Below are 16,320 nucleotides of genomic sequence, written 5' to 3'. Positions count from 1 at the left end.
GTGGAGGCCAGAGAATAACCTACTAAAGTTTTCTCTCCTTCCGCTATGTGAATCCTGGGGATCCATCTCAGGTTTGTCATGCATGGCGGTAACCACCTTTACTGGCTGAGCCATCTGGCCCAGTCCTATACACTGTAGGATATTTTTAGTATCACTGGCCTCTACCAGTCTGGCATTAGTGGCATCCCTTCATTTGTAACCTCTAAAAATGTGTCCCAGCATTGCCAGATGTCCCCTGTGGAAGTAAAATTCCCTTCTCCGTAGTTGAATTCCAGTGCTTTTGTAGGTCCCTTTATTGAAAATCATTTGCCTAAACAGTTTATACAAAGTCAATTTAATTTAAATAAAACTTACTTGCCAAGAATTACTTACTTAGTAAGTTTATAATAGTGGTCTTGAATAGACCTTTAAAATTTTCAAGATTTTCTGTGCAGTGGTAGCACATGCCTTTAATCCCAGCATTTATTTGGGAGGCAGAGGCAGGTGGATCTCTGAGTTCGATGCCAACCTGGTCTTCAGAGCTTCAGAGCTAGTTTCAGGACAGCCAGGGCTACACAGAGAAACCTGTCTCAATAAATAAATAACCCAGTGAAAATCCCAAAAAACAAACAAAACAAAACTTAAGATTTATGCTTGTCTAGTTGCTTTTTGGTTATCGAGGTGGGGTCTTACTATGTAGCTCTGGAATTTAATGTGTAGACCAGGTTGGCCTTAAATTCACAGAGATCTGCTTATCTCTGCTTTGAGTTCTGGGAGTAAAGACACTATGGCCACCTGTGTCTAGTTTATTTTCCATAGAAGAAATGTTAAACATTTTAGAAGAATTGTGAGAAAACTAAGGGGCTCATATGATTAACATTTTTTTCCCTTTTTTTCTTTTTTCTTCTTCTTTTTTGGTTTTTCGAGACAGGGTTTCTCTGTAGCTTTGGGGCCTCTCCTGGAACTCGCTCTGTAGACCAGGCTGGCCTCTAACTCAGAGATCCACTTGCTTCTGCCTCCCGAGTGCTGGGATTGATTAAAAACGTGCACCACCACTGCCTGGCTTTGATTAACATCTTTTGATCCCACCCTTCTACCCTCTTTATGTTCTTCCTTCCTTACACTCCCACCCTATTTTAAAAAAAATGCTGTGATAGAATCCAGGGCCTTATGCATGCTAGACACTCTTCCATTTAGCTACATTTCTGTCTCTCTTTTATCTCTGACTTTACCTGTCTTTCAGTTGATTAGATTTTAAAATCAGATTATCATCATCATCATCATTATATTATTATTTTTACAAATTTGTGTTTCTGGCTAATATTTAAAGGAAATTGAATGTATTAACCTTATGGTCTGTTATGATCTCTTCTGGACATGGTTATTTTCCTAATTTATCAAGCATCAGCTTTCCATTCTTTTTCTAGACAATGGCCAAGTGTGCAGAGACATAAGGGGGACTGTGCGTAGATAACAAAATTCCCTATTCTAGCAATTTATTTATTTTCCTTTTTCTTTTTTTCTTGAGCGCTACATTTTTCTCTGCTCCCCTCCCTGCCTCTTTATTTTTTAATTTAATGATAAGGTTTGCTGTGTTGTCCTGGCTGGCATGCAATCTGATCTTAGACTGGGTTGACCTTGAATTTGTGACAGTTCCTCTGCCCTCCCAGTTTGCGGGTAACATAGATTCCCACCCCCACCCCACCCCCGGGAGTTTCTCTTTGTAGCCCTGGCTGTCTTGAAACTCATTCTGTAGACCAGGCTGGTCTTAAACTCAAAGATCTGCCCATCTCTGGCTCCCAAGTGCTGGGGTTAGAGGTGTGTGCCACCACCAACTGCCGATTTTTTTTTCTTAATTTTTAAAACAGTTTTTGTTCTAAAAAGCTTTTGACTAGGTATGGTGGTATATGCCAGTGATCCTAGCAGTGATGGGGGCTGAGGTAGGGTTGTAAACTTGAGATCAGTCTAGATTATATAGTGAAAACCTGCCTCAAGATAAATAAAAAAATACCATTTATTTATACAGAGACAGACTGGCATGTTTATGGTTATGACAAACCAAAAGCTACTATTTAGTATTTGAGTTGTTTTGATAATGAGCAGCCTAGAGAGATCAAAGTGACAGAAACACTTTGTGAACACAGAAGAAAAGATGGAGAAATATCCAGACTGCACTGAGCTCTTGTCTCCTCGTGCCTCTCTCGGCCCAGCCACATCCCTTCCTGTCTCCACCTCCTTAGGTCTGGGATTAAAGGCATGGGAATCCCATGTACTGGTATTAAAGGTGTAAATCGACACCACCTGCAGAGATTCGTCTGTCTCTGAGTCCTGGGATTAAAGGTGTGTGCCACCACTGCCTGGCCTCTAGTGGCTTAGATCTGCACTCTGATCTCAGGCAAGCTTTATTTGTTAAAACACAAACAAAATATCTATAACTGGTATTTGATCACCACTACCGATTTTAGGCTGTTACTTTATTTTTAAAACCTAAAATAAAGTATTAGTACATACATAACTTAGTTTTGGTTGACGCTATACCCTACCCAATTTTTGGCTTTTCCTATTGATTTTCTACTAAGAAAAATGAGGGCATTGACTTTTAGCTTACCACTTCTTTTTTCCACTCATTTGTCTTTTAGCCTTTTCTAGTCATGCTAGTTGTCATTGCTAGATCTACTCTGCACAATGTTGTTGGCATTCAGCCTTTTCACAGCTGAGTTTTTGTAACATGCAATGATGCTTTTTCCTATATGTACTTTATATTCTCAAAATTGATTGATATTTGACCATAAAATTCTACACTTATTCGCCGTCTCTTAGATTCTGTGTGTTGTGCTAATATGTTTGTCTGATGGTGCATTTTCCAGGGATCCAGTGCTACTTTTGAATATTGCTTATATTTCTGTCCATATTTAAATAGTAATGATGATTTGGAGGCCTGTGCAAAATACTTGTTTGTGTTTGGCAAACTGTAGGAGTCCTCTGGGGTGTTATTTATTCTCCATGTTTTGTTTTTATGTCAGGGCTAGACAGATGCCAGTATAGGTGTAAGCTTAGCTGCCCATTTTCTCAGGGATCAGGCCATTGAAGAGAAGAAGAAGAAAGTCCTTCTTCTTCAGTTCAGTTAATCCCTGTTCTCATTTGTACATTGTGTCCCCAGTCACATAAGACCTTCTATTTGGCCTGTTTTTTGTGAAATGGTATATCATGTTTTCTAGGCTGATCTTGAACTCCTGGACACATGTAATCTAAATTCCTTACTCAGCTTTCCAAGTGCCTATTTTGCCCTTTCTAGGGAACCTTCAGTTTTTGGGGTTTTTTTTTTTTGTATTTTTTAATTTTTCTTTGCTTTTTGTTTCACTTTGTTTTACTAGACTGAGAGAGGAGAATCCAGTGTATGTGTTATTTAACAGCCTGACCCTTTAGAGGTGAAGGATAATAGTATAACTCAATATTATATATTACATACTTAAATATTTGGAGATAAATTAGATTGAATAAAAAAAACTTTACCTGTTGAGTGTTTTTAATGCTAAGTCAAAAGTTCTCTAAAATCTGAAACCCTTTGATTCTGTAAGTTTGGATTTTAGATTAAAGATATATAAATCAGGAGTAATGGACAGGATTCGCTTATTTCTTAAACAAAATTATTCAGGGACTGGGGAGGTGGTTCAAAGGTTAAGACCCTCCTTTGATTCCCATCACTGACATAGTAGTTCACAACCATTCTTTCATTAACTCAACTTCCAGGATGATACCCTTTTCTGATTTCCATGGACATCAGACACACACATGGTGCACATACATAAATGCAGTGAAAATATAAAATAACTTAATCCAGAAAAGGATTAGAAAGAAGAAAAAAACCAAGATGATTTTGATTATATGTGGTGGTATCTGCCTACATTCTCAACACTCAGGAGTTTGAGACAAAGATCCTGGGAGTTTGTGGCCAACTTAGGCCCAGTAGTGAATACAGAGAGATGGTAGGAAATGAAAAGATAGGAGAGAAAAAAAAATAATGATTAGATTCTAAAATTTCCCCATTAACTGTCATTTTTGCTAGAATAGCTGTTGAGAGATGGAGGCAGGAGGATCAGGAATTCAAAGTCATTCTTCAGTTATATAGTGAGTTTGAAGCCAACCTGCTTGATCCAGAGAGAGAGAGAGAGAGAGAGAAATGAAAAGAAACAAGTTAATTTAGTGCACTGCAAAGAAAACAATGGGCAGCATGACAGTCAGCCAGGTATGATCTATGAGCCTGATTTTTTTTTTCTCCCAAGGAAGGTCCATTTTAATTCTAGTTTGCTGATTGTCTTCCTTCCTTCTTTCCTCTCTTTCCTTCTTTCCTTCTCTCTCTTCCTTCGTTTTCTTCCTTTCTCTCTAGATTTACTTATTTTGGGAGCTTCTTCAAATTAATTAATTATTTTTGTGTGTTTTTCTGTGTAAAGCCCTGGGCTATCTTGAAACTTGCTCTGTAGACCAGACTGGCCTCAGATTTACAGGGATCTATTGTTTGATGTTTTACTCATTTGGGTTTTTGAGGATCCCACCATCCAACTCCCAAATAAATCATACATGGAGCCATATTCTTTTTTTTTTTTAAGAATTCATTTATTGGGGCTGGAGAGATGGCTCAGGGGTTAAGAGCATTGCCTGCCGTTCCAAAGGTCCTGAGTTCAATTCCCAGCAACCATATGGTGGCTCACAACCATCTGTAATGGGGTCTGGTGCCCTCTTCTGGCCTGCAGGCATACACGCGGACAGAATATTGTATACATAATAAATAAATATATAAAAAAAAGAATTCATTTATTTATTATGTATACAGTGTCTGTCTTCATGTATGCCTACAGGCCAGAAGAGGGCGCCATATCTCGTTACAGATGGTTGTGAGCTACCATGTGGTTGCTGGGAATTGAACTCAGAGCCTTTGAAAGAGCAGCCAGTGCTCTCAACCTCTGAGCCATCTCTCAGCCCCTGGAGGCTTATTCTTAATTATGAATGCCTGGTTTTAGCTTGGCTTGTTTCTTGCCTACTTATCGACTACATTTTGTCTCTGGGCTTTTTCTTTTTCTTACTTCTGTATATCTTATTTTTACTCTTACTCCATGACTAGCTTGGTGAGTGAGCCCTAGTGTCCTCTTCTCTTTGTTCTTTTGCTCCTCTCTTTCCATATTTCTCCTATTTATACTCTGCCTGCCAGCCCTGCCTATCCTTGCTCCTGCTTCATTGTTGGCTGTTCAGCGCTTTATTAGACCATCAGGTGTTTTAGACCAGCAAAGAATCACAGTTTCATAGAGTTAAACAAATGCAGCATAAACAAAAACAACATATCTTTACATCATTAAACAAATGTTCCACAGCATAAACAAAGTAACACACCAGGCTGGAGAGATGGCTCAGCAAGAGCACTGCCTGCTCTTTCAGAAGTCATGAGTTCAATTCCCAGCAATCACATAGTGGCTCGCAACCTTCTGTAATGAGGTCTGGTGTCCTCTTCTGGCCTACAAGCATACATACAGACAGAACACTGTATACATAATAAATAAATCTTTAAAAAAGTAACACACCTTAAAATAATGTTCCCCAACAGATACCTGCCTGCCCCTGCCTCCCAAGTGCTGGATTAAAGGCGTGTGCTTTCACTGCCAGGCAGATTTATATGATTTTATGAGCACTGGTGTTTTGCCCACATGTATGTCTATGCAAGGAACTGGAGTCACAGACAGTTGTGAGCTGCCTGCCATGTGGTTGCTGGGAATTCAGTAGTTTTTCTTTTACATCATAAACTATTCAGTTTTATGGAGTCCTTTTTCTGTAGTGAATGATATAATGTCCTAGCTGCTTACCTTTTTGTTGTTTGTTTGCTTGTTTGTTTTGTTTTTTGAGACAGGGTTTCTCTGTGCAGCCTTGTCTGACCTAGAACTCACTCTGTAGACCAGGTTGGCACAGCTCTGCCCATGTCTACCTCCTGAATGCTGAGATTAAGCATGTGTGCCACCATACCAGGCTCCCTAGATGTTTTTAAAAGTAAAATGTGACTTTGTGAAGAATAAAATTGGGGAGATAGCCACTTAATGTCATGTATAAGTGTATGGCCTATTGTTTTAAAGATTAGATAAGATGTATGGTATGTGTATTTTGTTATAAGGCAGCCGCTAGTTCCTATTCAGGATGATTGGAAATATCGTATGCAGGGGATGGAGTGGTTAAGACCTGATAACTCTCAGTCCACTGTAACTCTAGTTCCAGAGGATCCAATGCCTTTGTCTGGCCTCTAGAACGCCTCAGACCTCCTCCACTGCATGCATTCAGTACACAGATATACATGTGGGCAAAATAGTCATACACATAAAAATCAGAACAAAACTTTTAAGAGAAGCCATAGCTTGTAAATCTGGTGGCTTATAGATAGTTGTGTGCCACCATGTGGTTGCTGGGAATTGAACTCACCTCTGGAACTCTTAACCTCTGAGCCATTTATCTAGTGCCCCCCCCCCCCCGTGTAGCTCTTTTTTTAAAAAAAATGTTTTAGCCGGGCGGTGGTGGTGCAGGCCTTTAATCCCAGCACTCAGAAGGCAGAGGCAGGTGGATCTCTGAGTTTGAGGCCAGCCTGATCTACAAGAGCTAGTTCCAGGACAGGCGCTAAAGCTACAGAGAAACCCTGTCTTGAAAACAAATTGTTTTAGTTTCATTTATTTTGTATGCTTGAGGGGTTCACCTGCATCTATGTTTGTGCACCACGTGTGTGACTGGTGCCTAGAGATCAGAAGAGGGCAGACCCTCTGGAACTGAAGTTATGGATAGTTTTGAGCTAACATGTGAGTGCTGAGAATCTGCAAGAACGACAAGTTCTCTGAATTGCTGTACCACCTATCTGGCCCTAGGCATAACTCTTTTAAGTAAAGACCAAAACCAAACCAAAACAAAAAGCCGTAAAATGAAACTAATACATAAAATGAAAAAAGTTGATTGAAGATAGCAGGAAATGGTAATACAAATTCTCACTAACTAGCTATTGGCCTCGTTGCCATCAGTGTATGGTTCCATTTACATTTTGCCCTTTCACAGGCTGTGGTGAGGATTAGACATACAGATGCAGTTGATAAGAGTTAGGTTCTCTTTTATGTGATAGTCGCCTTTTAAAAATACAGCTGCTCATCAGCTGACAGTGGGTTACATTGTGGTAAATATGACGGCAGATGCCTTTCTAATTATTAGCAAACTTCAAAGCTTAGTCTAGCTGGCCTACCTTATGGTACTCTGAAGACTTAGTCTACACTTTTGCAAAAAATTACCTAAAATGAACCTATTTTATAAGAAAGTGTTGTGTAGTATATCTTGGATAATTTAATTAAATACTTGTATCCAAAAAGGGCTGACTGAACTGTGCACTGTATATAGTCTTGGTTGTTCTCTATCATGGCCTATTGGTGCTTTTCGATTGTCATACTGTGTATCAGTGGCTCAGAAAACAGTTGCAGTGCAAAATTTAAAGTACAGTTTCTACTAATTGTACTCCATGAATGCTTCTGTACCATGATAAATTTGAAAAATCATAAATTGGAATTGACTCAGCTCTCTGAGCTCCTGGTTGAGTTATAACACTTGATCTGTTTCTTATAATAGTTTCTTGTTTTCCTCATTAATTTCTACCATGTGGTCCAATCCTTTAGATTCAAGTAAAAGCCGTAATGTTTTGTTTCTTCCACTAGATGCTCCTAAAAGTTGGCAGCACTGTATGTCCTCTCATTTCCTTGTCTTTGTGTACATTACGTTTCAGCACACTTCACATGGAGACGGGAGGCAAGAAGTCACCTCCCGCACTGGGCGCTCTGGAGCTCGGTGTAGAAATTCAATAGCTTCCTGTGCAGATGAACAACCTCACATCGGAAACTACAGACTGTTGAAAACAATCGGCAAGGGGAACTTTGCAAAAGTGAAATTGGCGAGACACATCCTCACAGGCAGAGAGGTAAATGCTTGTGCTTGTTTCTGCTGTGGTGTCTGTTCTGCTAACTTTCTAAAGTCCAGGACGCATAGTAACGACTGGGAAGTTCTGTCTTCCTTTTGCTGTAACTAACTTGAAAAATAGCTAATTGTTCTGCTCTTTTTCAGTGGAAAAATCAATAAAATTGTCTTGAACTGCATGTATGCACGTCTGTATATAAGCCTATAAACTCACGGTGCTTGCAGATCAGTAATCTGTATTTACAGGTTTATCCTTTGGGTTTCCTTCCTTTTCTGAGGAGTTTGGCTAGCTCAAGTTTGCCAGGTTGTGCTGGAAGGCACATGCTTTCCCAGCTTTTGTGATCTTGGTCCTCTTGCATTTCTTATCAGAGTACATGTAATGAAACCACAGAATTATCTTCCTCTTTGCATCTTCTTATGTGGTGCATAACCTTTTTTCTGCTTTGACAGAGTTGTTGTATTTAGGTCTTGGTACCTGTTGTCTTAGAGTCTGAAGTTCTCCTCACCCTCTGTGTTGGGATTGCTTTTGGGAAGTATTTGTTGACACATCCTTCCCCCAGGCTTTAGACTCCCCTGATACCGCTGGGGGGGGGGGGGTAATCTGTAATGGGGAATGCTATATGTAGGGATGCGGTTGGTACTTGTTACAGGCATAATAAATATGGTCAGGTGACTATAATTGTATGACTGAAAGGTGCTTTTAAAAGATGTTCTGACTGGGCAAGGTGGTCCCAGCACTTGGGAGGCAGAGGCAGATAGATCTCACCAGTATGAGACCAGTCAGGTCTACAAAGTGAGTTCCAGGACATCAAGGACAATTGATTACACAGAGAAACCCTGCCTCCAAAAAAAAAAAAAAAATGCAAATACATAGGACAAAAAGAAACAAAACAAAAATAATAATAAGCCTTCTAAGTACAAGCAGTTCAGGAATATAGCAACTGTTAATACTTCTCTTAGAGACAGTTATTCATTTGATCCATAACATTAAAATGCATCCAGATAGCAACAAAACAAAACCCAGCAGAGTGTCTGCATTCACACAGGAAGAGACTGTGCTCATCAGGGCTCATGGTAGACTCCTAGCACCCCACTGGCTGTGAGAATGCAGTGATGGAAAAGCAGTTAGCATGAGCCTTTTCCTTTTCTTTGGCTTTGGCTGGCTTGCCGTGTAGTCCAGGCTGGCCTCAATTTGCAGAAATCTACCCACCTCTGCTCCCAAGTGCTGAGATTAAAGTTGTGCACCACCATGCCCAGCATGAGTCCTGTTTGACAGCAGGTATTATGTGTGGGGGCCGTCCCCTGATTAGATTTGTAGGGCAGAATTCTTTGAGATGGGGGGGGTCTCTGATTTTGAGACTAGCCTGGTCTACAAAGTGAGTTCTAGAACAGTCAGAGCTACACAGAGAAACTCTTTCTTGAAAAAAACAGATGTGCTATATGTGTCTCACTCTTTTGATGGGTATGCCAGCACTACATGACAGGTATGCCATGGCATTGATGCCTACAGCTCACCAGGGTGGGACTAAGTAGAACAAGCCCTGTGCCAGTCATTCTGTACGCAGGTAGTCTGTTTACTGCCATATACCCCTTATCTCTTCTAGGTTTGTTTGTGCTGGAACTTGAAAAAAATTGAGAAGTTATGTTCTTCATTCTACCCTAATTAGAATCTTAAGACAGTAACAGAAAATTTGCCCTTCACAGTCTCAAGTTTTAGTGACTATATTTCTTGTGGATATGTGGAGACTGAAAACAAGAATCCGAAAACAAGCTGAGTAGATGGAGCTGTCCCTACTGTCCTTGAGTGGACATTTCTTGAGATAACAGGTTAATTGGCACCAGTCCCAGATGTTTGCTCCAGTTTCCTGAGGTGGCAGAGGTAACAGGACAGACAGACCAACAATGTTTCTGTAGTCTGGTCTACTGTGTTTACTTGTGGTTTTTCTCCAGAAGGGTTTAACAGTGGTGACCAAAGTGGCTTAATTTAAGGTTTTTCTCAGTTGTAAAAAACTTTTAGTCAAGGGGCTAGAAAGATGGCTCAGTGCTTGGGAGCTCTGACCTGGGTTCAATTCTCAGCACCCACATGAGAGTTCACAATTGTCTGTAACTCCAAGATCCTTACACAGACATATATGCAGGCAAAACACCAATGCACATTAAAAAAAGGGGGTGGGGGCGGTGGTGGCACTTGCCTTTAGTCCCAGCACTCAGGAGGAGGCAGAGGCACGTGGATCTCTGTGAATTTGAGACCAGCCTGGTCTACAAGAGCTATAGGCTCCAAAGCTACAGAGAAACCCTGTCTCGGGAGGAAAAAAAAAAAAAAAAAACACCACCACCAACAAAAAAACTTTAGTCAAAATCATTTTTCTTTTTTCCCTTTTATTAGAGGTATGACCATAATCATATATGTCTATTCCAAGAGAATTCCCACAGTTTTTGTATAGATATTAACTTTTGGCTTAACAAAAAAGAGTCTCATGGACATAATAATGATCTCTATTATGGCTATTTTCTCTAGTAATGTTGTTGTAATTAGAGTATGTGTGAGTATGAGCATGCACAACACGGCCCATGTGTAGAGATCAGAGGACAGCTTTATTAGAGTCAATTCTCTCACCGTGGTTCTACATTTCAAATTCCAGTCGAGCTTGTGTGGCAAGCACTTTAATTCTGAGCCATCTTGCCAACCAAATAGTGGTATCTTTGGTTAGTAAGGTACCTTGACCACTGTCAGGGTGTTTGTACTCACAGATTTCACGTATTAGTTAAAGGCAACCTAGCCTTTCAGTATACAGTGAACCATAGTGACCACTGAGGGTATTTCTAAATGTTTTTGTTACTGCAACAAATAGGTCCATAGTCTTTGCCATTATGTGTGCTCTTGTTAAGAATGTAGGATAATGTCATGGAGGAAAAACCCTGGGGCAAAGTGGATGAATATTTCGTGTTATAATAGACACTGCTAAGGCAATTTTGAAAAATCATATTTATCCTATCAAAAATGAATGACTGTTTTTCACATCCTTGCCTAAACTGTATAAGAAACTTTTGTCTAATTGTCTAAATCCATTTTTACTGGTGTAACAAAATATCAGATAGTGTACCTTATTTTTTTTAAAAAAATATAATTTGATAGTTTGGAGGCACAGGAGTTTGAGATTGAGGGACTAGATTCCTTTTATAATGTCCTTCCACGCCACCTTAGGATGACAACTGTGAGCATTTCTAAGTTATAGACCAATCACCTTCCTACAATATTCTGCTGTTTAATGTTGATACAATGGCAGTTAAATTTCAACATGTGGGGGTCCCAGAAAGATGGCTCAACGGTTAAGATCATGAACAATTCCTCCAGAGGACCCAACTTTGGATTCCCAGCAACCATGGCTGGTTGCTCACAACTGCTTGTAACTTTAGCTCCAGGCTAGAGCCTCTATGGCACTTGCATTCATGTGCATATACATAACACGTGTAATTAAAAATAATTTAAAAAATTGTACATGTGTGTTTTGTCTGTGTACATATGTGGTCACAAGGGGGGTGACATTTATCATTTGCATGGATTGTCTTTGTAATCTGGTCATGTCTGGCTATCTGTGTTTAAGGTGGAGCTCTAAGAAGTGAATTTGGAATTGTGTTCACATGTATAGGATATGTGCGGCCACCAAGCTTGCCTTTGGCAAGTGTTTGGTACTTTATGGAAGCCCCTAACACTTGTCTTTAGGTCTCTTCTCTGGGTATGTTACATTTGTCTAGACAGGGATCTTTTCTTCTGCTTGGGACAGAGTTGAGGAGTAGCAGGTTGTCCCAATTACCTCTTATTTTGTTCCCCTGTTAAACTCATTAACCTTGAGCCCAGGGCCTTACTGGTTTCCACAGAATGAGTTTCCAGTCTTTGTGGCTCCTTTTTTCTTTACGCCTAGGGCCTTTTAGCTTTTCTTAGTAATGCTGGCCAGTTGGCATTTTCTCTCCATGTAATTTCCTTTATTTTCTGTCCACTCTGAGAGGAAATTTTTGAAATATTTTATTTTTTATTTTTTGTCTTTTTAACATGTGCCTTTACACCTGTGTTCTGTTATTGCTATTCCTTCCCACTTACCTGGAGCGTCTTTCCTCTTTTCTCCCTTGTGTCCTGTCCCTCACTAAAGCACTCTACCCTGCTGCCACCTTCACTCTTGTGTCCTTTGAGACAGGCTTTCCTTGTGTAGCACTGGCTGTTCTGAAACTAGCTGTGTAGGCTAGTCCTTGAACTCAGAGATTCATCTGCCTCTCCCGCACAAGTGCACCAACACTGCCTGGCCTCTAATTCTTATCTGTTTACTTAATTAGCAGTTCTGGAGCTTGAACGCACGATATTGTGTATGCTAGGCATGTAACAATGGTTAAACATGATCCTGAGGCATATTAAACTTTCTGAGGCTTCAGATAGTTATATAAAAATAACAAACTATATATATATGTACTATATATATATATATATATATATATATATATATATATATATATTGGTTTTTGAGACAAGGTTTGTCTGGGTTGTTTTAGAGCCTGTCCTAGAATTCTGTAGACCAGACTTATCTCGAACTCACATATCCGCCTGCTAGTTCCAGGACAGCTGGGGCTGTTACATAGAGAAACACTGTCTTGAAAAATTAAAAAAAAACTTACACACAAGAAAGTAAATATACAATAAGTATGTAACATTTTGAAAGTCAATGTTTACAATACAAATTATGGTGGGAATATTGTTTTAATTTCTTTTTATTTAAGGTTTCAATTTTTATTTTAATTATATGTTGTTTGTTTGTTTGTTTGTTTGTTTTTTTCAAGACAGGGTTTCTCTATAGCTTTGGAGCCTATCCTGGTATAGCTCTTGTAGGCCAGGCTGGTTTCAAACTCACAGAGATCCACCAGCTTCTGCCTCCTGAGTGCTGGGATTAAAGGTGTGCACCACCACCGACCAGCCTAATTATATGTTTTTATGTGTGTCCGCTTATGTATAGGTCAAAGGGGAGGGCATTGGACATCCTGGCACTGGGGATAATTTAGGCAGTTTTGTGAACTACCTGTTGTGGGTGCGAGGAATTGATCCTGGGTCACTGCAAGAGTAAAGTGCTCCTAATTGTAGAATCATCTATACAGTTCTTATTTTTATTTTTAATATGTGTATACGTGTATCTCTGGGAGTGTGTGCACATGTGTGCAGTTCTTCGAGGCTGGAAGAGGGCATCGGTTTTCTGAGAGGTAGAGTCTCAGCTGTTCCGCATGGGTATGAGAACTAATTTCTGCTCTTTGTAAGAGCAGCTTGAGTTCATAACAGCTGGGTCATCTTTAACCCCATTTTTTCCCCCACAGATGTCTTTACTGTGAGACTTAATAGAAGTTTGCTAAGTTTTAGTATTCTCTGCATTGTTTTTGTTGAAGTAGATGAAGAAATCCATTATTAAAAAGGGAGGCGTGTCAGGTGAGCGGTGGTGGTGCACACCTTTAATCCCAGCATTTGGAAAGCAAGGCAGGTGGATCTCTGAGGCCAGCCTGGTCTACAGAATGAATTCCAGGACCGCCAGGTCTAGGCTATGCAGAGAAACCCTGATTTGGAAAATAAAATAATACCCAAAGAAAAATAAAAGAGGAATACCTTACTCTTTCAGATGTTATAGATACTGTCTTTGATGCTATTCTAGAACTCAGCATAGAGTTGTTTCTTAGGGCAGAAGGAGTGATTAATTGAATTTTAATTAAAAACAATTGTACAAAGATTGGCAAAGTTAATATCCAGAATAATTTGCTTCAGCTGAGTATGAAGTATTCAATAGCAGATTTGGAAGTGAGCAACAGAAGATTGAAAGAAAAGCCTTGTATAATATGTAATAATATATGCAACTAATAGCTAAAGCTGATACTATGCTTTTAGTACATTCTGAAAGTACAGGGGCAAAGCAGTGTTCTCTTTTTAATATTTTTTACTTCAAGATTTATTTATTTCCTTGTACGTGTATGATTGTTTTTGTCTACATGTATGTATGTGTACTACACGTTCTCCTGGCACCTTCGGGGGGTCAGATCCCTTGGAACTGGAATTATGGATGGTTGTGAGCTACCATGTAGAGTAGGTGCTGGGAACTGAACTCAGGACTTCTGCAGGAACAACTGTTCAAGTGTTCTTTTGTTTGTTTTTTGAGATAGCATTTCTCTGTGTAACAGTCCTGTCCTGTCTGTCCTGGAACTCACTCTGTAGACCAGATTGGCCTCAAATTTATAGATATCTGCCTGTCTCTGCCTCTCAAATGCTGGAATTAAAAGCTTGTGCCACCACTGCCTGGCTGCAGCAAGTGTTCTTAACTGACTGAGCCATCTCTCCAGGCTGTAAAATCAATTCTTAGATATAAGAATATTGCTTTATTCGACTCATGGGAGAATTGTTTTGTTTTATGGTTCTTTGAGCTACAGCGTCGGCTTTGTAGCCCAGATTAGACTAGAAGTCACTCTCTTACCCTGACTGGGCTCAATGCTGTTACTCCTTTAGCCTCTCAAGTGCTAGGATTACTGGCCTGTACTACTGCTTTATTGTGTTGAAAATACATGTAGTGTAAGAGTTACAATTTTAACTGTTTGAAGTTTACAGTTTAGTGATAATATTTTTATGAAGCCATTATCACCATTCACTCCAGGACAGAGTTCATGTTTATCAAATTATATACTTGATAAAAGTTATTTGCAAGAATCAACCCTTACAGTGTTTTGGCACGAATTTGCACTTTTACCCCTTCAGTCTATTTAATGTTACATTTATTTATTTATTTATTTTTCTGTTTACTAGACAGGGTAGCTTTGGAGTCTATCCTGGCACTCACTCTGTATACCAGGTTGTCCTTAAGTTCATAGAGATCCTCCTGCCTCTGCCTCCCACGTACTGGGATTAAAGCTGTATGCCACCACCGCCCAGCTATTTTTTTTATATGTGAGGTTTTTGTTTTTTCAATAATTGTGCTGATTAATGTGGTTCCTGATCATAGTGATGCAGTAATATTTAGTTGTCCTAATTTCAAGGTTGAGATGTGTCTTGCAGAGAAATTCCTGTGTTCAGGTAAACACTCTCAGGCATGAGTGAGTTGTGGGACCTTCAGTTGAACACTGACCAAAAATACATAGTACCACTTGCTCCTGAGGGGACACTCGAATATAAAAAGCCATGATTAGGGAGGCTGAGGCAGGAGGATCATTAGTTAAAGGCCAGCTTGAGCTACAAATGATGTCCATTTGACCTGTTAATGTTAGAGAAATGATCTGCATGTGATCAGCACCCAATCGTCAACCAAACACAGCCACATTATGGCTTCAGAAAAACTTTAAATTTTGTAATTGTACTTAATTTTGTATATAAAGTGTTTAGTTTTACTGCCAAAAAGAATGGCACCCCGGTTTCAGATATATTCAATTTTTAGTAATAAAAGACGTCCACAGCATTTTTTTAAAGCTTGTGTTATTGCTTAATTTTCCACTTTTAGACATTATCTCTTGGCTATATAGAATTACTGTTCACTTAAACTAATGTTTGTTTTAAATATATAAATGCTGTTGAAATCGTGTAGTATTTACTGTGTACCTGCTACTTTTCCTTCTTTCTTTTTCTTTTTTACTGAGTCAGGGTTTCTTTGAGTAGTCCTGGCTGGTCTAGAACTTTTTCTGTAAATCAGGCTAGCCTTAAATTCAGAAATCCACTTGTCTCTACCTTCCAAGTATTAAATGCTTGCTCTGCGTTTCTCAGTCGACTTTTTTGCCTGTGATGTTTTTGTTGTTGTATTTTATTGTTGTGATTGGAAAGCTACTTTTTTTTAAGATTCTTTTCCCTTGTATGTGTATTAGTGTTTAATGTGCATGTATGTATGTGCTCTGTGAGTGTTCCTGGTACTTACAAAGGTCAGAATAGGGGGCTTGGATCCTCTAGACCTGGACTTTTGGATTATTGTGAGTCGCCGTGTAGATGCTGGAACCAATTTTTAGTTCTCTGCAAGAGCATCAAGTGCTCTTAACTGCTTTGCCTTCTCTTTAGTCCCTGAAGTTTTATTTTGTAACCAATTACTGTCATTGTTTGCATCCACCATTGACTAAAAGGTTTGTCCTCACACTTTTTTTGTTGTTGTTTTGTTTTTCAAGGCAGGATTTCTCTGTGTAGACTTGGCTGTCCTGAAACTCTCTCTGTAGAACTGACTGGCCTTGAACTCCGAGATTTACCTGCTTCTGCCTTCTAAGTGCTGGGATTAAAAGCATGTGCCACCACTGCCTGGTTTGTTCTTAAACTTAAGTTGAAGTTCTGGCCTATAGCATGATTATATTTAGTAATAGGGTCTTCATAGACATTTAAGGGAG

General features: G+C 39.5%; 1 protein-coding gene across 17 annotated transcripts in view; it reads left to right on the top strand.

Annotated features, from left to right (window-relative positions):
- Mark3 (microtubule affinity regulating kinase 3) overlaps nucleotides 1-16,320 on the top strand; it is a 93,342-nt gene that overhangs the window by 13,225 nt on the left and 63,797 nt on the right. For all 17 annotated transcript variants that reach the window (XM_085697980.2, XM_085697977.2, XM_048431361.3 and 14 more), the window contains exon 2: nucleotides 7,766-7,957. In XM_085697980.2, coding sequence (XP_085554106.1) covers nucleotides 7,766-7,957 — 192 coding nt within the window. The remainder of the gene's footprint in view (nucleotides 1-7,765; nucleotides 7,958-16,320) is intronic.

Source organism: Myodes glareolus, chromosome 11, assembly GCF_982192425.1.
Source record: "Myodes glareolus chromosome 11, mMyoGla1.1, whole genome shotgun sequence".
NCBI lineage: Eukaryota > Metazoa > Chordata > Mammalia > Rodentia > Cricetidae > Myodes > Myodes glareolus.
This window is presented reverse-complemented; position numbering and strand designations above follow the sequence as displayed.